This window comes from Epargyreus clarus, unplaced genomic scaffold, assembly GCF_041222505.1.
Source record: "Epargyreus clarus isolate Ecla_fem2 unplaced genomic scaffold, WU_Ecla_fem_2.2 ptg000027l, whole genome shotgun sequence".
NCBI lineage: Eukaryota > Metazoa > Arthropoda > Insecta > Lepidoptera > Hesperiidae > Epargyreus > Epargyreus clarus.
The window spans coordinates 14,078,966-14,102,854 of NW_027332234.1; the positions used below are offsets into that span (position 1 = coordinate 14,078,966).

General features: G+C 33.0%; 2 protein-coding genes across 8 annotated transcripts in view; both read left to right on the plus strand.

Annotated features, from left to right (window-relative positions):
- Positions 1–1,637: 1,637 nt before the first annotated feature.
- Positions 1,638–9,914, plus strand: LOC140754169 (protein phosphatase inhibitor 2). The gene is made up of 3 exons (XM_073089118.1): positions 1,638–2,215; positions 3,548–3,667; positions 4,603–9,914. Exons 1-2 carry the CDS (start codon positions 1,814–1,816, stop codon positions 3,626–3,628), a joined length of 483 nt encoding a protein of 160 aa, XP_072945219.1. The 5' UTR covers positions 1,638–1,813; the 3' UTR covers positions 3,629–3,667; positions 4,603–9,914.
- An 867-nt stretch (positions 9,915–10,781) lies between these two features.
- LOC140754145 (uncharacterized) overlaps positions 10,782–23,889 on the plus strand; it is a 61,655-nt gene continuing 48,547 nt past the window's right edge. For 2 of the 7 annotated variants that reach the window (XM_073089075.1, XM_073089074.1), the window contains exons 1-8: positions 10,783–10,962; positions 11,213–12,313; positions 13,170–13,894; positions 14,357–14,504; positions 14,820–14,963; positions 15,325–15,417; positions 16,809–16,880; positions 22,869–22,973. In XM_073089075.1, the coding sequence (XP_072945176.1) occupies positions 10,918–10,962; positions 11,213–12,313; positions 13,170–13,894; positions 14,357–14,504; positions 14,820–14,963; positions 15,325–15,417; positions 16,809–16,880; positions 22,869–22,973 (2,433 nt within the window). In that variant the 5' untranslated portion in view covers positions 10,783–10,917. Of the gene's footprint in view, positions 10,963–11,212; positions 12,314–13,016; positions 13,094–13,169; positions 13,895–14,356; positions 14,505–14,819; positions 14,964–15,324; positions 15,418–16,808; positions 16,881–22,868; positions 22,974–23,889 lie in introns of those variants that run through there. The other 5 variants (XM_073089079.1, XM_073089073.1, XM_073089076.1 and 2 more) reach the window with 5 other exon arrangements.

Here is a 23,889-nt window from a genome sequence, read left to right on the forward strand (position 1 = left end):
TCATAAACGTTAAAGAACTTGCAGATTCTTATATGTTTAAATCCTCTGTTTGCAAGCAATGACATTTTATACTATCTATGTAAGAGAAGTATTATTGAAAAAGAGGAATAAATTTAGTAACTCTCGAGTGATTCGTCAATTCCAAATCATTGGAACGGGACGTAATCAATCGAGAGCAACAGCAAGTGGAAGTATTCATATATTTAATATATTATATAGATGTCTATGATAAGAATAGAATTATAAGACGTCTATGAGAATTCTATTTTAAGGGCCCATTCTGTAATTAATAGGACACAATTAAAATATTTCATGACTGTTATTATTGATGGTGCATGTGCACCGATTAAGTTACAGGACTGTATAATTAAAAATACATGATTTGCTAATATTAGATTTTATTAACCGATTTCTTTGTTAATTTGGTTTATATGGTTCTATTAGTGAGTAAACACAGTAGAACTTTTGTATATATTTATCATATGTTACAGTTACAATAATTACTACAGATCACCTAAGCTAAATTTTTGTGCTGCTTGCGTGTCTGCTTTTCTTCATTACTAAAATTATTTTCCGTAACAAATGGAATTAAATTGCAATGCAATAATAGGAACTGTATGGTCACTTTTCTTCCTTCATCTTGTTGGGTAGGTTACGCAAGTAAAGAAGTACTATTTCCCGTGTACTTTACTTTATGTATTTCAGACTGGTGCCCACTTTCGAAACTTTTGGCTCCTCACTTCTTCTAGGCAGGACAGTCATCACATTTTCATTTTCATTGATGTACCTTGTGTTCAGGACAACTTTTACTTTTCATGAAACACAAACTTGCCTTCCTCTTAAACTGCACATACTCTATAACGTCGTCACTATACGATTGTCGGGAAGATCTGTAAATATAAATATAACCAATTAATAACCTTAAAACAGTTCACATAAGAATACAAGTATATATAAAAAAATCTTAATAATCATTTGAAACAACCTTTCTTCTGTCTGAAGTCAGTTAAGAAATGTTTTAATTGTCCGATATGATTAAATGTAAATATAAAGAATGTTTTACTTACGTTGTTTATTTGATATTTCCATAGGTTATCTCACGGAAGTTTTTGTATCCATTTTGATTTATTGCACTGCATATATGGAGATTCTTTAAGCAGGTTCACGCTATCAGCTTTAATATAGTATGGCTTCATTTCGGTTCACAACATAAATTCAACCAACTCTAACAGCAAACGATTTAATTATTATTTGTCTTGTTTGGTTTCGATGTAGTGACGTCACATGACGTTTGAGGCAGCACTGTCGCCGTTTTGGGATTTAAAATCCACAGATAAAAAATCGAAAATTTCTTTTTAAAAATTAAAATACTTAGAACGTATTAAAAATAAACGAAATACTGCATAATTTATGTTTACTTATAAGCTATCATATCCAACATATTTCATATTTTATTGTTATAACTGTCAAGTACCCAATTTTATATGTCGTCTAGTCAGTGCTGCGAAAACTCGCGATAGTTTTCAGAAAATGTAAATTATAGTGGTTATAATGGTAGATTAGACTTGCGGAATTATTTACATATGATTTTTTTTTTAAATTGAAAAAATATTTTTAGTAGATATTTCAAAATTAAATAGTGGCAACATCAATTTATGCCAATCAATCTTACGTCAAATCAAATCGAGAAGTGCATCTGTCAAAGAAATGGTAGAATTTGTCGGTGCATTTGTCATCGGCTGAAAAAATAATATAAAAGTTTCGACTGAAATTACGTGGACGATATCATAAGATGCAACAGTGAGGGACAAAGATGGCTCAAAATTTGCAAAAGAAGCCCTCTAAGGGCATTCTTAAGACGTCGCGGAGTATCGATAACCAGGAAGGTACACCATCGACGAGCAAGCGGGCGAAAGAGCAAAGGTTCGACGAGATGAATATAATGGAGACGTTTCACCCTCCGAATAAGGATTACGGGCATATGAAGGTGGACGAGCCGAAGACGCCGTTCTCGGAATCGATAGACGGCGACCTGGAGCCCGCGGACGAGTTGGACGCGAACATTCTGGCGGCGAAGCTGGCGGCCAGCATGAACAAGCCGCCGCGCTGCTTGGAGACGTGCGACAGCGACGAGGACATGGACGAGCCGGAGGACGTGCGCGCGCGCCGGCTCGAGTTCGAGAAGAAGCGCAAAATGCACTACAACGAGTTCCAGGTTAGTCAACTGTCACTTCATACTAGCGCCCTCGCTATTTTTAACTTTATTTTGACAGTAATTCGATACAATTTCATACTTAATTTTTGGATAAATATACCTGTTATCAAAATACATGATGGCATATATTTCTAAAATGTACAATAAACATCCAAATATAGGTAATGTAGGATGGATACAAACAATATAAATTTACACCAACTTCCATACTACCGCTTTCCCGTTTCACCCTTAAATGGAGTACCATCAGAGTTGGTACCATGATATTAATAATTGTCAACTTTCATCTGGATATTTTTATTATATACTAGTGTTTTTCAACTTTTGTTCTGAAATGAACCCTAAGTAAGTCAACATATCTACTGTCCACATTTCTAATCTATATTTTACTACATTACAAATACCTATATGTGTAATTTTCAATATGTACGGTAAGGTACGGCTTTCGATGGCGACTCAGTTGACTCCCTTATGGAGGGTTTATACACCCAGGCAGTTATATTAAATATAAATTGTAGATTACTATGAAAGAGTTTTGTCTTCACTTTATGACACGGATTTCCTAAATTAACTTCTTAAGTACTGATTTTGTATACAACTTAAAAATAAAAACAATCATTGAGGTATTGTACCGACAATAACTGACTTATAGAAATGGAGCATTATAATCCATTAGATAAACACTTGAAAGAACTGTATTTTATAGGTTTCTGTAATCTGAGGTTAAAGGAGGTAATTCTATGTTACAGTATTATTGTGTATACTATAAGAGATTAAAGCTATAAGGTCTAACGCTGTGTTTGTTATCAGTTATCTTTACAATTATTTTATTATAATTATATTGACATTTTTATGTGTTAGAGCCAACTCAGTATAATTATAATAGTAATATAATATGATAAAAGCCTTTTCATACAAATTTTGTGTGCACTGTATAATAGTAAAGAAAATGTTAAGGAGTAGTGTTCCTGTCTTCTATTACTCAATACTCACACAAAATATTACACAATAAACATTTTATTCCTCTCGTTAATCTTTTTCTCATATTATTGTAATGATAGGGTAGTGCAATCAAGCAGGCATCATTGGCATCATCACTTAACATTGAACGAATCATTATGAGGAAATCTATTTGAGAGTACTCCACAATATAAATTTCTTATTTTTAAGATACAGTCCTGTAGTCAGGCTATAATGTTGATATCTTGTTAATCCTAGATGTTATTTGATGTAATATTTTTCCTACAAAAATGTTTTTGTTTGTCGAAACCAAAAGACATATGGTAATTTGTTATTATCTTCTTTATAACTATCTACATCATTGACCGTCAGGCACTGCAGTTAGCGCGGCAGCTGATGGCACAAGAGGAGGAGGAGGAGGATGACGAGGGGAAACAAAAGGCAACCACCTGACTGCACACCCGCCCCACCTGTACATAATACATTTAGCTGGTAATCAATTATTTATATTTTGTATTATTATATGAGTTTGAAGTAACAAATGAGCATGCAGTCCACTGGATGGTAAATGGTCCATTCCACATATGGACATTATGGGTTCTACCGATATACCTTAATTAGGTGACCACATATATTTAAATCATTTGGCATCCACATCCTTCCACCAAATTCAGAACTATCACACTAGTAGTAGGAGTAGTGGTGGGACCTCCTAAACAAACAATATTGGCCCTATCACTTTGCAAACACTCACTTAACCACTAATCATGGTTTAAAATGTCCAAACCAAAAGGCTCCAGAATGAAAATAGCATTATTTTCCCTAGCTGTGTCACTATATTGATTTGTATGGTAAAATTATTCGAAATGTAGACCGCAAAGCTAAAGTTATTCAAGGAAGTCTAAACTATTCATTACAAAGCATCAAGTATAAGAACAGAGTACAAATTAAATTGTTTTAAGTTTACTAGATCCAAAATCTATGTGTTACAGGTTGCTACAATGAGCCAATGACAGTTAACTGTCAAGCAATTGAAATGAAAAAAGTGAGATTACATTTTAAGATTCAAACAACAATAAATTATAACAGCATAGCACAATCAGTGTCTAATTTTATGAATGTTTTCCGTACTCTGAAGAGCATATTAAACAGTTGGTCTTGATTGTTACAACATGATGTAAGAATCGTTTAAACTTGTCTGAGATCACTCAAGGCTGTTTAAAACATCCGACAATTTGTACTGAGTAGGGTCATGGGGTATGCTCTCAGTATCCCCTCAGTGGCAACACGTGATTTCTAATTTACTGCTAGTAAACTTAGCTTTACCACTTGCTTAAGCTAAGTGGGACTAAGATAGGTATGTTAGATGATAAATATGAGTTATAAATGTAATGATATAAATATAATAATTAACTTTATGTTTACAGGACTCATCAAATATTTGTTCCAGCTGCGATGGACTAGTGTTCCTGTGTATCTTTATTTGACTGTTATAAAGTCGTAGTGTGTGTTATCATTATCATTTAACTGTTCTGTGAAGTCTAAACAAGGCCAAATCGGTTAACACTAACAGAGAATTTATAGATCAAATGTTCACGCCCTGAAATATTTTACCATTAATATAGGTCCATTTAACAAGAACACTACCCATCCTACCATATGCTGTTTATCTTTTATTATACTGTTATCGTTAATGATAGAAGTAAATGTAGACATTATGAATGACTTGAAGTATTATTATTGACTCGGTTTAAAGGCAGGTTGGTGATGTAATTGTTAACGAATGGGTACTGACTCGCTTACTGTTATTACTCGAATTATTGTGAACTCTACATGCTGTTGGGATGGCTTTAAATTTTTTACATTATAAGTTTTCAGTTTTAATAAAAACATATTACTCTAGTACCACTTTACACCTATGTATAAAGTACCACTTTATACTATTTTACTTGTTGAGACTTTTCAATTATTGATAAGGCATCTAAACATTTAACTTAAAACAAAGAATTTTATTGTTTTAGAGAAGTAATTAGTCAGTGCCCAGCATAAACAATATGCATGTAAAAACAAATTTTAAATTATTTATTGACCTGAGACATTTATATTTATAGATAGACAAATTTTGCGTTGCCCCAACTTACTGTAAGTACTAGAATTAGGTAAATAAAATAGCAAATAAAGTCGATTTTATGTGCCATCATTTTTGGACTATTTAATTTACATGCATTTTGTTTATCATTCATTAATTATTATGTATGTAGGCTTGTGCGAATGGGGCTTGTAAATGGGCTACAAAAATGTATCTTGCTGAAAATGTTGTTGAAACACCAGGTCAGCAACGTTGCTCGCGACACTCTTGTTGTATCTTATTGCCCAACCCTGCAATTTAGATTTTAAACATGTGCGACAACATTAATATACCTCGGCAATATCATCGGGTTATACTGAGGTTACGGCAAATATTGCTCGCTAGTGCGTGATATATATTCGATAGCTATAATTGCTGATAGAAATTGCGACCAAAGTGGCCTGATTACTGGCTCGTTTAAATAAAGTAAATATTGCCGTACTTTGTTTGAAATTGTACTTGTAACTGTACTTTGATGTTATAAATTGCAAAGTCGTGTTCATTAGAATTGTAGGTCTAATAAAAATATAATAAAAAGAACAACACGTTTGAACGGAGTTCTTATCATTATGATAATATATTATTTTATTCCAATAGTCACGTGAAAGAGATTCTATGTAATAAAAATATTCTTTTGGGTAAAATATTCGATCCATGTAATGATAAAACAATAATCTAATAACTCGATTATCCACTTGTAGTCCTACACTATTATTTAATTTCGTGGGTGTAACAGACATAGACATTTTCACTCACATAAAGAATAGAAGTGTATTATTAACGCTGGTTTGATGTATTTATTATGTGCATTGAACATACATATTTAAAGAAAATTTAAGTATTTAGCTATTTACTGGTTTAGCGTGCTATGTAAAGTGTCTTAGGAGGTCAGTAACAAAGTTAAAGAGCTTATGTTGAACTATATCTCTTAGTTATGTAGTAACATAAAATCCGAGTGACTTTCTGTAATTCTACATAAATCTATTGTTAATGTTGCAATATTTTTTCCATGTGGTTGTATTACTTTAATGCATAGTTGTTAGCAGAATGAGTCTCTGATTTGTATGTCACTCGTGTGATATTCCATTGTTAAAGATTGATTTCAATATAGAGTAATTCCTGGGAGGACGGTGCGTGGGAAATTTGTTTGCATTTTAACAATTCACACTAAAATTGGATGTTGAACAAAAAAAAACTATTTTGAAACAACAAGATTATAATTTTTTTCCGAATATTTTATGATTATCCTTACAATGGAATCATACAACAGGCATGTGAATGCAAGCTTTGTCATAGGTGCCAAGACAGGCGGGTACTGAAGTACATAGATATTGTACTAAAATTTCGCTCACCGGTTGAACAAAACTAGTTGAGTTAACGCCGTAGACGCGTCTATTTTGTCCAACCAACCCTGCCACAACACAGGTACTGCATGTTTTAAAATATATACCATCATACATATTTGTAGCGGATTATTGCAAAGTAGTTTTAATACTAACTTAATAGCATTGATTTCCTCCAAGAAACGCCTGATACAATTAACCCCTCCTGTTTACTTACCAAAACAATGAAAAATAACCCTTATCTAACCTAATAAAAGTATCGTAACCTTTATTTTTGTTGTTACATTTCGCATTAAGTACGTATCCAGAATTGTACCCTTTGAACCGAAAAGAAATTTCATCCTTTCCAATAATAAAAAATATCTGTAAACTATTACAAATTATGTTTTAGCAGGAATAGAATGTAACAGATTTAATTCTGTAACTGTAAAGTTACGGCCCAACTTGTGTAGCGTTGGCTCATCACAGAGTTTGGGGATTCGCCAACTGGCATACATATCTTTCGTATTAATTACAAATAGAAATATAATATTTCATTTATAAATATTAAAACATTTTCGGGAAAAAATGATTGATTTTTGTGAGATTAACAAACAAAATTTTAATACATATTGTCCGATTTTGCAATGGTAATATTAAATAATAGGAAAAATGTATTTTTTTCTAATCTTCCATAATAACTATTTTAATTTAGTATTGCATAGTCATCGAGCATCCTTTTTGCTCCTACGAGAAGAATATGAGATCAATGACGATAAACCATATAGCTATTTGTACTACTTTAATTCAAACAATTATTAGATCGAGTAGACAAATTTAGTACCTATAGTCATATAACATTTTTAGAATCTCTATTCTAAAAATATGAAATGTTACTTCAGAATGTAGGTAGTAAACATAAACATGATTATATTTTCTTGAGTAGTAAGCCCTTGTTTAGGCTTTTGGCTTCCATTTAATGTTAAAATTTTATATTTAGAAATAAGTGTTTGTTAAAAAATTACTGCATATTTGAAATTGATAAAACGTGAGCGAAAGATAGTGTATTAATGTTTTATAACAGGAAGTAATGTCACTTATTCATTAATGAATTGGGACTGATTGTATTGTTCTCGTAAAAGAAATGTTATTCTGATATATTGTTATCATATTATACTCGTATGGTAAAAGACATATTAGATTTAACGTTACTTTTCTTTGAAAGTTCTTGTGCCTCCTTTATTTTACTTATTAAAGGGACACACAATTTTATGTGTTTATTGATGAATGTGAAACAGTCGTTAATAATATTATTAATATTAGACAAGCCAAAGATATAGTATTCGTCTGGATCTGACAGCATGAACACGAACTAGGAAATATGTATGTTTACTATACTGAAATAATGATACCAGGCACCCACCTCCTCCTTTAAACTTACATAACAACATAAATTAAATCTTTATTCAGAATTATTTTCACTTTTTACATCGATTGCTTCATAAAGCGTGTATTTTTTTACTATTTTATATCTCCGAGCGCAGCTGTTAAACCAGACTTATACTATATCTCTGTCATTAGCATAGCAGAGATGAAAATGTGTGTGATATGTTAATGAACAACTTAATTTATTTTTTGAGTGCCAACGTCAACGCATCCTCTAAAACAATAGAATTAGTTTGTCATTTAAGTAATACTCTGAATAAAAGAGTAAAAAAATCATAAACAAATTATTCTAGTTTTGATTTTAAAGATTGTCAAATTTTTCTTATTATCAAAATCAAAAATGGTTTTCTGGTTTGTGTTAAATTAAAATTAGCTAAATTAAACACTATACATGTCACGAATTAATTGGGTGATACTACTATTAAGGAATATTCTAGTTTATTCCTATCATAACAGTTATTCTCTAAGTTTTGTCAGTATAAACTTGGACACAAATATTTAATCATGAATTATTGGCTAATCTTGCACAAAATGCATTTTAAACACTTGTTAAATTGATATTGTCGGATATATTATTTTTGATATGGTATATAATATGCTATTCAGGTCAAAATGGAATGAGAGACCGTTACAATACGAATATAATATTATGTAGGTAGTTTAATTATAATTTTCGTTAATTTTTTGTAACATGTTACAGTTAACAGAAATAACAGCAATGCAAACTTTTTTATTACGTGATGTATACAAGCTATACTCTGCAAATAAAATTGTAGTTATAGAATATATGACTCAAGTTTTGCAATGAGATAGTTGCGGTCGTTCAGCCGTAGCGGCAGTTGACATTTGTATTGATATTGTTATAATGCACAGTAATGCACGTAACGCAGCAGGATTGACAGTACTATCTTATAAGTTACCCAATCGCAGGGGACACTTAATATCTGATAAACTACGTCTGATTGACTTCTGGTTTTATACCGAAACACATAGTATAAGCAATTTTAATGTAACCGTCAGAATTATTCAAAACAGAGTTCACCGTATTTATAAGTATGACTTCATAATGCAGATGATACTCGCCTCCGCTCAGTGATATCAAGTTCATCAATTAAATTAAACAGTCGCTTCTTATTTACAAGGTCTTGCGATATTGTAGTCTTACACGAGATGTAGTTAATATTAAAGGTTAACATTTAGGTCATTCACACACGACGCTACAACATAAGATCTTAGCATCCATATCAATGGTTTGGGTGATTGGTGTCATCGGTAGGCTCATTTTATGTTGATAGTTTATAGTCGGACTTATGTGTAGTAAAATAAATTATTACCTATCTGTATTTAAATACAATTTGTTGATTAGGTAATTGAGTATTTATTCAAATTAATGCGTATGCGTCAGTTCTATATACGCCTACGCAAGCCTAGATAAAATGATCACAATGTAGCCTACAGCTGTAATAGTCAAAACACTATCACTTAGATACTCTTTGTTATTAATAAATGTCTTGATTTTAATTAATTAGCCAAAGGTTTGTAGTAGTGTCGTGTTTGAGCGGCTGTATTTATTTTTGAGAGTGTTGCGCGGGTAGATATAAAAATCTGCCAATTATTTTTTAGAGGCAAAAGTCATTTACAGTGGTCATAATCACTTTTACTGCTTATTTATATTAAGATTATTATGTAAAATGAAACAATACAATATTGTTATAAAATTATATTGTACAATTTCATTAAATCTCACATGGGCCTTATTTGAATGTCATATATAGGAAGAGTAAACTGATGTTTCTTTAAAGATGTGTATTGTGTAAATAGTAATAAAGTTATATGAAAATTATGAGTTCCTTTATTTTTTTACCTTTATCAGTCCATATAAATTTATTTAGGTAGGTACTACAGCTGAGCATTAGACTTCAGCAACCACACTTAAGGAACATATCATTATAATAAACTTAATATAATAATTGCTCCACCAATGGAGAGTAGGATATAAGGGTTTCCCTATGGGGTTTCCCAATAATTTTATGTTTACACCATATTGTAATTAGAGGGAGCGAATGAACCGGTAATAATGAAAAAAAAACCATCTGCGGCGCATACGTTTCAGGTAATTATTAAGCAAAAAAAACTATCACAGTATACAATATCCTTACATATACGTACAAACCAGCTATAAAACGCGTATTCGGTGATTAATTCTACTTATCTATTATAGTTTAATATGGATTACTATACTCTTTGGTTTAATGCCACTTCCAAAATTTTTAACATTGGGTATTTCATTAAATTTATGATTTTTAGTTTTCGTAATGAATTAAAGAACGTACATAATTTGTTTTTACTGAATAAGCTGTAAAATTTTAGTGAAACAGGATTTTTACATAGTTTCTTGGCTTTCATTTACGTATTTCGGTTAGATGGCAGATTATCAAAATAATGGCTGTTTACTCAAGTATCTTTTTGTAAAAATTATAGTTGGCTGTGTAAAAAAGGCTAAGATAGATTCCTTTCTAGTCATCATATGAAATCTGTCACATATGTCAGCCATAAATTCAAACTGCAATTTAGTGTTATACAAATACACATATATTAATATAAATCATTGTAAATAACATAAATTATTTGTTTTTAAATAAATTAATGATTTTAAAAAATAGTTTCATTAATACGTAAAATTTATATGTATTCATCTTTGTATATAGTAACGGAACGTTATAGTTTTTAAATGGCGCTTGTGTGTGTTATTCTGTATTTTGTTTGAAAAAAACGTCGTCTTGACGACAGAATTTGTGGATTTTGTATGAATTACTCGCATAACTTTACTATGAATTTGTTAAATTATGGATGAAACCCACAAAATTCAAGCTCAAACGTCGGAAATCAAAGTGAGTGCATTTTTTGTTCTACCTATCCTTAGATCTCGATATTGATAGTCGCTGAAGATATTTTTAAACGTTGCACCGTAAGAATTGGTACGAAAGTGGATAGCTAGATAAAGGCGAACTTTATAAGACGCTACTTTATTACATAAATTTACATGTGATTGGCACCAAAACTGAGTTTTTGGAACTTTCGTATACCATTCATAGTAACGAATTTTCACCCAGTTTTATTTATAATTTTGTATATTTTTAGAATGTCCTTCCGGATGTCGTACATTCTCAACAGATTCCCGTTTTGGGGGCCGTCGTAAACGATGAAACAGAATCAGAGCTGGACACTGGGCAAAACACAGGACGAGAGTCGAGAGCGAGCGAGTATCCCCACAATGAAGAAGAGATTAGCGAAATTGAATCTATTTCGGAACACATCCCCTCGAAAATGGAATACTCTATCACAGAGTCTGATAATGTGGAGCCTCAAGATCAAAATCTTCTCAAGGTAGACACCGATGGAGGGAAATCTCAGGCTAGTTCTTTAAATGTTCCAACATCAGATTCCCATCATACTGAAATCCCTAGCTTAAGAGACCCACATAAGCTAAGCACATCTTGGAATATTGAAAATAATAATCCAGGGTCAGAGGTACATCTCAGTGAAGAAAGTCCAGTAAATTTAGCTATATCATCAGACACATCTAAGGATGATGAACAAGAACAGAAATCTGAACAGTATTCTGAAGGTGACTCCTTAAAAGTATCACAGAAAAGTGGTGAATACCCTGATTCATTGAATGAAAATTTCAGCCAGAAGTCTGATCAATCAAATGACCTATCTTTAGAGAAATTAAGCATTTCAGCAGATCAGGAGGCAGATTTTCCTAGCAAATGTAGTTCCGGTTCTGAGGAAATTATTAAACTAGATATTCGTGGCCAAGGCGTTCCAAAATTTCCCCTACAATCTACTAAAATAATTTTTGGTCCACCACCAGAGGGGAGTACACTTTTGGGTGTAAATGATTCCATTCCAGTATTCCAAAACTTATTGTCTCCATTTCTTGTTGGTGCTACTGATGGTGTCAAAGTGGAAGAGGTATTTGATGACAATGAACCACCACTCATTAAGGAGATGACTCCGGAGAGATCTGAACATTCTGGAAGCTCCAGTGACAAGGCCGAACAAGACTTACTGGTTGAGGAAGTGACTGTAAATAATGACAGGAAAGAGAAAGAAGATATTGAGATGGCCACACCGCCTAAATCAATGGCTCCGGAAGAAACGGCCCCCGAGGAGACTACATCATTAAGTACGCTTACGACAGACTATAAAACAATATGCGAGGAGTACCATGAAAAGGTACTAGTTGTTTACGGATTGTGCCTGTGCATTTGCCTGATCTATGTTGTGTTCCTGCTTTGCCTGTTAATTGTTATAATACCACTTGCATGCTATATTTATATATTTATTACTATAACTTACATTATTTTTGAGGGCATGACTAAGAACACTATAGGATTAATATTTTGTTAGTTGTAAAGTTATTTATTAATTACCTTGTGTGTTCAGTAACATGTTGTTGTTTGCATAATAAAGGAATTTAAACAATATTATTGTTGATCTCAATAGAAGGAGTATTTTATTTAGCGAATATATTGAGTTAATTAATTGAATTAATTCTTTCATAGAAAATCTTTCAATGCAATACAAGTTTCTTCAAGCTTTCGGTTAGAGATACAACAATGGATTTGTTATGTTTCAAAATTTACCTTCTACTTGATCTGGATTTTAATTAGGTCACAATCTAGAATGCTTGTTAACACTTATTAGTTGCATCGGTGTGATATCTTTATGAGTCTACTCAAGTAATTAAAAGGCAGTCTCAAACAAGAGCCTCTACAATCAGGCGGGTGGAAGTCTGCATGCATAGATGTAATTTATGAATGTGAACATAAAACAATCGGATTTTTACTAACCACTTTAGATTAAGTTGAATATGCACATGTTTTGTTTCCTTTGCACTATTTCATTTTAAAAATATTTTAAATGCCAAATGCACCTTCTTGACATCTGTCAAGAGTTGTGATTTTGGTGTATTTACAGTTGTTTTCGATCGATTTTGCTTATTGAACTATGTCTGTAAGCATCAAGCCGTTGTATATACATACATGCTATGCTTTGTGTCATGTGTATTTATGCTTGCTCTGTCTTTCAGCTTGAGCACTTGGAAGATGCTATCACAAGGCGTGACCAACTAATAGAGGAACTCACCGTCTCATTGCAGCGATCGGTTCGCCAACGGGATGACTTGAAGATTGAGAACGATCACCTTACTAATGAGGTGCACAATTTACAGCATTTTGTCGCGGAGAGGTCGAACTCGGAACAAGACACGATAAAGGCGCAGATCTCAGACTTCATGAAGTACCACACGATGGTCAAAGAGGACAGTACGAAGTTTTACTCCGCTGTAATGAGCGGCACGACGTCCCTCCAAAGTTCTAATGGAGAAAAGGACATGGATCATGAGGAAATAACCGTTAACTATTCAAAATCTGACTTGAGATCTTCCGGTTCGTCTGACGACTTCCAAACGGGCTTCGAAAACAAATTTACGGCATTACTCAACAAATTCGAAAGCTACATCGAGGAGAATATTAGAAATAAGTTGCGAGAAAGTTTAATACAGATATTGTGTGACGAGATTGGCAAAATGCGGGTAGAAAACGACACGGAAATAAAGGAACTAGAATCACAAATGAAACAGGATAAGCAGGCGTACACAATAGAGACACGGCGCTTGAGGGAACTCCTCGCATCTGTTAAAGCGGGTAACGCGGACATAGACGTTCTGAGGCAAGAGTTGAGCATCAAACATGAAAAAGAGATGGAGAATTTAAGAACTTATTTTGAGAAGAAATGTTCCGATATGGAAAGGAGGTAAGGGCATTCTTTCTTAATACTATTATAAAAGTTTATTATGTTCTCGAAATAACATAAAACATTGTAGAATATATTTTAAATTTTTACGCCACTAACTGTAATTTTTGTTTTTCTTGCTGGTCAGGCGTAAAAAGTAAGTATATTTTCAGTAAGTATATAAAAAAACATGATTAAGTTTCCTTTGCCCAATTTTATACTGCATTTAGTTAACTATAATCATTGTAAATATATTTCTTAGTTCAAAAAATCGTACAATCAAGAGTTTTTAACTTCAATAAGTTAAAAACCCTTGATTGTACGATTTTTTTAAGTCCTATTCAATAATAGGACTTCAAAAATCCCTGACTGTCATTCATAGAGAGATTCTGTTGGAACTAACTCTTAGTTGGCATAACTCGTTAACCTCATAATGTATTAGAAACATTTCGCATGTAAAACACAATACAATGACATCTGCAGCTACTCCGAGGAAGTGTGGCGCGGTCGCGCGTGTGCGTCTCCCCTGGGTTCCGTAGCGTCGGACGCGCCCGAGCGGGACTGCGAGCTGGCCGCGGGCGACGGCCGCCGCAGGGCCAAGAGCGCAGAGTTGCCCTCACTTACCATGGAGGTGAGTTACGTCACGAATTTGCCCTTTTATAATTCGATTTGACTTCCGGAAATGTAAAAGAGGAATATCATCAGGCATTTTAAACCAAAATTTGTATATAACGTGATAATAATTTTGTAATATGCACGTAAAATAATACGATGTGTTATCATTTCACACCATGTCTTTAGTAGCAATTCTCTTAAGCTGCTAGATGTTTAAAAAAGTACAAGGCATAAGTCTCGTAAATACCCACTATTCGTTTTTATACACTATTTCATGTCCTGTGTTCTATTTAGTACAGCATAGTTTAATTTATTTCCATTATTTTCACAGACATCGACACCTATAGAACAGACTCTGAAACATGTGAGCAAAAAACATGACCTGCAATTAGAAGATCTGAAAGCTGAACATGTGGCTTATGTGAATGAGCTCCAAGCCAGGCACAAGGAGACAGTTGCGGTGTTGGAGGAACAGGTATGTTCAATTAAATAAAAAAATAGTATAATCCTGTATATTTGTAGATAGTGTTTGTATCAGATAAATTATACTTCTCGTGTTATGGATGTCATAATATTAACATTGTTTTGAATGCAGGAAATGGGCCACAGTAGTGCCTTTTCTAAATTATTTATATGCTATGGATAATTACAGGAAAAAGCTCCTTTTCAGAAGGTCTTTCAATAACTTTACTCTTCAAACATGTTAGTGCTATATATAATGCAGAAATAGCTTTGATTACTACAATAAAACTTTGTATAAATGTTGCCTGCAGGCTCGATTCTCGTAGTAATTTACTATGTTGTTATATTATACATTAGTTGATATTCATCCACAGATAACACAACTGAAAGCTCACATACAGACTGCTGAAAACACAGAGGCGAATGTCTCCCTCTACCAGCAGGACATTGATCTGGAGCTCGAGAAGGTCAGCATTTACCTTGAACTATGTATATAATTTGTAAAATATATTAGTCAAGCTTCCCTGTCATGAGTGTTGCCATAATCTCTTATTTCTTTTTCCCACTTTAAGGGGATACCTCAAATACAATTTTAAAGGCACTGAAAGGCATTTAAACGATTTAAATATATGAAATTAAACGCAGGCACTGGATCAAAATTGAGCAATTTCGTTGATTAGAAAAAATCAGCAAAGAAAATTTAAAAAATGAATGTATCGCCTTAAAGACACTTGTATATATTATTATAAATGTATATATTAATACAAAGCCGACTCTGCCTTTGGTGTTCGTGATTAATGACTGTACTAATTACGGTGTTTTAATCTTGCATGCAAAGTACAGATTAAATAAATAAAAAATAAAATTTTTGTTATTTAAATGGTGTGTTAAAATATTTATTTGCATATTGGTTGTTATTAAACTTAGAAGAAAAATATCGTAATAGTAATACTACTTTCGTAATTTGTAGTATTGTATGTATATCATTTTCTTTACCCTTTTGAACCCAAGGCTTAAATGATTATTTATTTATTTATTTAAATCCAGATGTATATCCAGATGTGTATGCACATTGTTCACTATGATTTGTATTTATTAAAATTACAAATATGTTCCAAAGAAGAGGATATTTTTCATTTTGACATTTCTTTTTGATTTCACATATATATCATAATTTATTGTATATATTGTTAATTAAAAACGTTGTTAAAAAATGGTGTAAATATAAAACAATCACGAATAAATGCAATCAAGATTTACTCTATGGTTGGTTATGGTTTCATTCTCTAAATTATACAAATCATGAAGCTATGGTTTCATTGTACATATTACAATCTGTTGCACAAATTGATTTGAAACTTAAAGGTGGGTATTGACTGGGAGCATTAGTTTCCAATGTAATTGTTTAGGAATCAGCTTTTTAATAGTATAAGTGTAAATTTACACTTGTAAAAAAATAATATTATTCACAGTTACCGAAGTATGCACCAATCAGCACTTGCAAAGCACATATAATAACTACAAGTTTCTCTGCAAAAATATACATCTTCATAACTTATGCTAGCACACTCATGTAATGTAATAATCGATATTGAATTCCCAATTACATGTGGATGCTCTCAGTCATTTCTCATCTAATAACAAGGGTTCGACGACTCATTCCTTCAACTTCAGCTCAGTTCACACGACTGTGGTGTAAAGTTCCTTATGTAAATACATTGTCTAATGCTACGTTTCTGTGCATGCATGGAATGCGACTAACACGCTCGTGTGTGACCTAACCGAGCGGCTTACTTTCCCTCGCGCCCCGCCCCCTGCGCTCGCCCCGCCCCCGCGCTCGCCCCGCCCCCGGCCGCAGGAGGCGCAGGTGCAGCGGCGACTGGATGAGGTCAGGCGGGAAATGCTGCAGCAACTGCAAGAACAGCTACAGGTAAATGGATTGTTCAAACATGTAAGAGAAGTATACAAAAAGCTATAAGTGTCGCTTGTTCAATGCAAATAATTTTGGTGAATGCTGTCCCCGAACTAGATTGTGCAATAGGTGAAGAGCGGCTGCACTCGACTTCTTGCAGTTCCTTGCTCGTATAAATGTATGGTGCTTAGAGAATGTCAACAGCGTGATTCAGAATTGTTGTGTTGGCATGTTTAATCTTAACGATGTCGCCACGGAGGGTCTGAGTATGATTTGAAAGTTCTCGTAGTTCATAATTTTATTATGCTTATTTTCATGGTGTCAACATCTTTATTGTATATATTTCAATTTAATCTCACATCAACAGTACTTCAAAAAGGCTTTAAATATTTACATATCGTAAAAACTTGCACTGCAAACCATGTAAAGTCTCAATGTACGAGTCGCACGACTTTCTTTCCACAACTGAAAAAGGAATATACTCCACCATACTCCTAGGCCAATTGGTGAAGATAAAAAATGTAATATAACAGAGTACATAATAAAGTGTCATATATGTAACCAACGCGCGTGCGCCGATCTTTAAACCCGGAAAGCAATCCTTGCCAAGGTGTATCGAGGTTACTTGTACTGGACGCCCGTACACTCGTTACTATAGTGATGTGTATCGTGATTTCGTAAAGGATACTAGAATATATTAAAATTGTGATGTATACTATTTTTTTGACTACTGTGTAAAATGGTTACATTCCAAAAACTAGCAGTACATAGAATTGAAATACTATCTAAAGTCGAGAATATATTTTTTGCCACCAGAAGATCAAATAATTATAACCTTAAAAGCAACCCTATCCATTACAGACAAAGAAATTAGACTAAATCCATAAAGTCATTATGGTGCAAGATTTATGTCACAGTTTATATATGAAAGAAGTTTAGAGAATTTCCACTGTGTTGTTCTGATATATGGTTTGTGTTGTAAACTCTTTGTTAATTAAACCCTATTTATTAAACTATGACAGAATAAACCAATTTTAAAATCAATACATAAATTACATTTGGATCACTGTCGAACATTTTATTGGAGATTGGAACATCAATCTCCAATAAAATGTAGGTAAAAATGAGATGACGTTAGGAGTTCACGTCAGACATTCGGTTAATAATAATCTATATCCGGCTAAATTCAATTTTGGCGCTCATCAATATTTTTAGCGATTTATACTTTAATACCTTGAATGATTTAGTTAGACAATATAACACACATACCACAATAACCATTTTATTGATTATTTGTTATCATCTATAACTATTTTAGGTATATTATGCCACCACTCAGGTTAAGAATAGAATATTCTAAACCTCTGTTATTATTTTTACTTTTGAACCTTGACAGATTTTCTTTTAATTCATAACTGGTGTATGATTTATAGTTTCAATATTTTTGTGTTTTATAATTTTGTATTAATTTGCACCTTTCAGGGTATTTTATATGTTAGAAATATTTATCGTAAACTTAAGGGTGGAAGATGTGGAATATAAAAAATCAGTATGCTGAATGCCCTATTTAAAGTTTATCCATTGTACCAAATTTCTTTTGTTTAGATTTTATTAATGCTGTATAGTGTCAATGTCATGTACATTACGTAGTAGTAGTGCGATCTCATCACTCTCTAGATTACTAGGCTAAAAGATAAATCTCTTTCAATTTTGACTAATGTAGCTAATTTACCCAGACCTGACTTTACTGCTATTTGAGGAGTATGATAATGTCATCAGCAGTGTGTTCAATGACTTTGCTCTATAATAAACATTAAGCGTCTTAAGAACTTCAAGTCATCGTGTTTTTTTTTTGGAGTTTGATGACTTTTTCGCTGTATCGAGGACTCCCTACGCCCAAAGGTTGGCCCACGGCCAGGCGAAAGTACTCCATTAATAAAAACGAGGTGGCCGCACTGGACGCACAAATAGACCAAGGTTCACTTCCCAATACTTGTTTTGACTTCAACTCAATCGTCCACAGTTTCTATCACACTTTTGAGGTTTGCTTGTGTGTACTTAATTTCATATTTTACTGTTTGAAGAACCAAGTGATTTCGTGTTGAAGGATTAAAATTTTGACGTGAAAAAATATGTTTTTGGTGTATAGGAATATAAGATTATTAAGTGTACAAGGATAATGTAAATGTGGTAGTGTTAACTTTAGTGTTTAGTGTTGACAATAATGTGAGGAGGAATGCCGGATCGGAATCATCTATACGTTTATAGTCGTCGTGTAAGTTTGTGTTCTTATTGTTTTGTACTTACATAGATATATTATTATTCTGAATCATAATATTGTTGCCATTTTCGTGCTTCTTTTTTTCATTTGATGGAAATAATTTGTTTGCTAACAGTACCACCCCCGGAATATTAACGTGGTAATAATTTTTTTTTATTAAATCAAATATTTTTATTGTTTTCACATTACAATTTAAATAAGAGGACTATTATTGGGCATATGATAATTATTTCTGTATAATCCATATAAGGATGTCTTCCATTACGGTAATGACATTCAGTAGCTTTATTTACTCGAAAATATTCAATTCAACATCTATTCCAAACCTAACCAAAATAAAAACGGTACGTCGGAATGGTACATCATGAAAAAAAGTTTAATGGAAGCGTATCGATTCCAATTTTAAACTTGGGGCGCACAGTCATCGGGTGCTATCGTCCCGCCATTTTGAAATATGGGGTTAGTTTGGCGGCAGGCCAGAGCGAAGTGACATTTTTCGCGTGGTTGACCCGCTTCTCAACTCCACGCCGTCTCGGCTATGTGTTGACCCAATATACCTTATAAATACTGTCAGCAACATATTTTGTTCCTTATCTTCAGTAGACGAATGGAGTTTTGAGATCGTTGCTCCGGCCGCCGTTACTCTTTGATGAATTTTAGACAAAAATAATCTTTTATATTTTCAACAAGGAATCACTTTTGAGATAACCATTTTTGATTCATTTAACAAATCAGAACTTTGCTGTCGAAATTGTTTTAGCTGTTTTCATGTTTAACCTGTGTAATGGCATGCAAAAATAATTAAGAATATACAGGGTGAATTTTTAAAACGGGCCTTCAGGGCCAAATCCGAAACTATAAGGATTAGCGAAAAATGCTGAAAGGAGTTACGAGGCCGATTTTGATAAAAACTAAAACTGCATCATTACTTTTTTAAAATAACTTTTTCCCTAGCCGGGAATCGAACGAGTTCATTTTTAAAAAAATTACACCCTCTATATTATTCCACCATCTGATAGTGTCGCTTATAAGGATCAAATTCTGGGAAGTAATGTTATGTGACAAATTAAAGGAAAAGGAAAATTTTGAAGAAAATACATATTTTTCCATACATTGCCATACTAGTCCTTAAGGATTATACATAACAAATGATTTATGTGTAATTCTTTAGAAACATACGTAAGTTATACCATTGAAGAATTTGTTGGTTAATGAACTAATTATTCGATGTTATAACCGTGACATACGGCTTAGTATGAGAAAGTAATAGTTTGGCAAGTAAATTACCGCCGTTTAGGATTTATTTTTTAATAAAAATAGATAAGTGATTAAATAGTAAATTGTTATTGTTTGTTGTTTATAACTACGTTTCAACAGTGAATATAATTTTCTATATCTCTTTGTTTAGTTATCACTCGGATTTGACTCGAAAAAGACATTCTCGCAAATTGTCAATTTTACATCTGTATTAAACGAAACTCCGCCCATAGCAAGTTAAATCTATTATAATGGTCTTAAAAGTAACCTTAACTAAGTCGGACATAAAAATATAAATTCTTGAAGAACAAAACGTCCATTTCGAATGATTTGAAACATTGAGCCAAAAAATTGTTAATACGCGAAATGTTTAAATTGATGAATGGCGGGAACTTAACTGCCAAATTAATATAAAAAATATGTATTTTCTTAAAATTGAGGCTTTTCCTTTAGTTTGTCAATTATCATTACTTCCCAGATTTTGATCCTTACAAGCAACACTATCAGATAGTGGAATAATATAGAGGGTGTATTTTTTTTCAAAATGAACTCGTTCGATTCCCGGCTAGGGAAAAAGTTATTTAAAAAAAGTAATGATGCAGTTTTAGTTTTTATCAAAATCGGCCTCGTAACTCCTTTCAGCATTTTTCGCTAATCCTTATAGTTTCGGATTTGGCCCTGAAGGCCCGTTTTAAAAATTCACCCTGTATATTAATTAAGAAATATTTTTTTTTGTAAAGGGACTTCAAAAAACACAACAGGTGGCAGAATAAATTAATAAATCTACGTTTATATTCTTGTAAATACCGTCACGTGGTCACTGAACCTTGATGTGACCTGTGTCTAATAGATACTGATAAAATTGATCATACATATTTATATCGACACAATTATATTACAGATTGATTACAAATGATTTAAGAAAACACAATATATCGAAAATGATTATCGATTCTCAAAAATGACTCAGTTTAAAAAAAAAACTTTAAGATTTATTATATTTTCAATTAAATAAATGTATAAAATACTGCAGTCGGCCATCTTGTCTGCAACGCTAATCGGGGCGCGAATGACGTCATTTTTGGCTATGTCACTGAAATTTTTGAAATTTTGTATGGGATGTTCTAACGTGACGTCACCAACAGACGCCATGTCACTCGCGAGCGTTTTCGCGCTTAATTCAAAATGGCTATAAACGAATGCTATTATTTTCGTTAATACAAAATTTATTACCGAAATAATACGATTTTTGGAATCGGTAGACATGTACCTACGTTATAGAAGGGGTTTTCAAAATTCGTCATCATGCCTATTAAAGACCCCTTATGGAAGTCAAGTACTATAGCTTATATTGATGTTTATGTGTACATACATATATTAGTTTTAAGCAGTTTTTAGGTACTTATTACCTTTACTTCTGGGCATGACTCCATGCTTTGGAAAAAACACACGCACTTTTATAGCACTTAATGAATATTTACTAATTATTTCATAAACCATCTAATTAATTATCAAATATAGTAACGTGCACTGTAAACAAATTAACTAAAGACCCTGTTCTTTAACTGTAAGGTTTGTTATTGGTATAAGGTCTATAATGGGTATGTATTATTGTTTAGTGACAATTGGTTGCACTTGATAACGGGGGTCAAACGGGCTGTTTATACTTAATTTATACATTTGCCATCGACTGTGAAGACGTGAAGTAATTGTGCTGGGATTTTGTGATTTTATATTGATTTAAAATTTATTGTGCATTGTGATATTAATGTGAAACTATATTTGTGTCAAGTGTATACCATTTTGAAAATGATGGTGGATATTGCAGTGAGTTCATTTCGTTGTTTGTGATGTGTCATTTGATGACCTTTAACTGCAATAGTGTTTAACCCCATGGCTCTAAATTGTAACTTGTCTACAAAGTTAAACAACGTTCGTTGCGGTTGTGAGTTACCACTAGTGTCTAAATTTCAGGCATGCTTCCATGCCTAGGAGGCATTAGCATATGTCATATATTTAAGTTTTTAATCTATTATCTCTTTAACATCTTTCACTATAATATTTCACAACGATTACTTTCACAACATGCTAATAATGTCTATGAAAAACTTTTAAGCGGATCGAAGCGGATATGTTCTAATACGCTTTATATAATACGTATCATGTAACACTACACTACGCGACAGTTTGTTACGCTTTATTGCAGTAGACCACCATGCAATAATCGTTAAAACATATCGGTTTCTCAATATTTTGTCTCAGGCTTTCATGATCCACAAATTCACATTCGAATAGGGGTTTCTCCTGCTATTCCAGGTCATCTCCAATTGTAGTGTGACAACCGTCCTCAGTAGTAAAAAAATTTCAACAGCACATAAAATTACATTATTCGACGAGGATCAATACATTATAACAACTAACAGTATTTCCATAAAATAAAAAAAATCTGTAAGCGGTACGTTTGGCAGGTGCTGCTGTCGGACCCAGACGCGGAGCTGTCGAGCTGGCCGCTGGAGCTGGTGGCCCTCAGGGACAAGATACACGGGGATGCTCGCGCCCAGCAGGAGAAAGAGGTGAGTACCTCTCATTTAATAGTACTACGCACCACATAGATGTAACTGACCTATGAAGTGTTTCAAGAGATTTGGCCGTCACTAACACATACTTACTTCGTCCACCAATCCGGTTTTGACCAACGTGTTAGGGTGTGCTCCAGGACTCCTCTCCTCTTTATCTTGAGACTTGTATTCTTGCAGAAGAATATAGATTGCTCGGATTATCTTACATTCGATTCTATCTAAGTTTTTAAATGATAAATTTAGAGATTAATTGTCATGACAATAATTACGACTTCTAATTAAGATGTTTATTTTCATCCTCTTATTTAAACGTTCGGATAAAATATGTCTTTAGGATATTAGTATATCGGTACAATCTCGGAAGAGTGGTCACCGATTTAAACTGACTTTAGCGTCCATTAACCAAGATATACGTGGCACATCAGTTCCATATATTTGAACTCGTCGCTGATAAGTTATATTTATCTTTAAACTGTGTCTCGTTAATTACACGCGCGATTGACCGGAAATATATGTTATAATGTAATCAATACGTATTCTAAGTGATCGATTAATAACTAAAGAGTAGCATTAAAATATACATTGTTCTATATGTTAGGTTATTGTGCAAAAACTTTGCAATATCAATTTTAAAATGTTTATTTGGAAAGCTTTGTCAATTGCTAATGTCGTTCGGTGATAAAGTACAAATCCGTTATTGTAATCTTTTCTAGGCATTTAGAAAAGTTTTCCACGCGATAAACTATCTAACTTAAAGGTTTCGAGGTACGAATACAATGTCGAGATATTATCATCTTTAATAATAATTGTTAATGTAGTTTAGTTTGATTGGGCAGAATGCAGTGTATCACTTTTTATTGATATTATAAAGTATAGTCGTGATTGTTTACCAGATGAAGTGTTCTAACAC

Bases quoted from the DNA above. Each gene is read 5' to 3' on its own strand.
- LOC140754169 (XM_073089118.1), top strand. From the start codon at position 1,814: ATGGCTCAAAATTTGCAAAAGAAGCCCTCTAAGGGCATTCTTAAGACG. The intron at 2,216-3,547 runs GTTAGTCAACTG...ATTGACCGTCAG, and splicing joins TGCACTACAACGAGTTCCAG to GCACTGCAGTTAGCGCGGCA.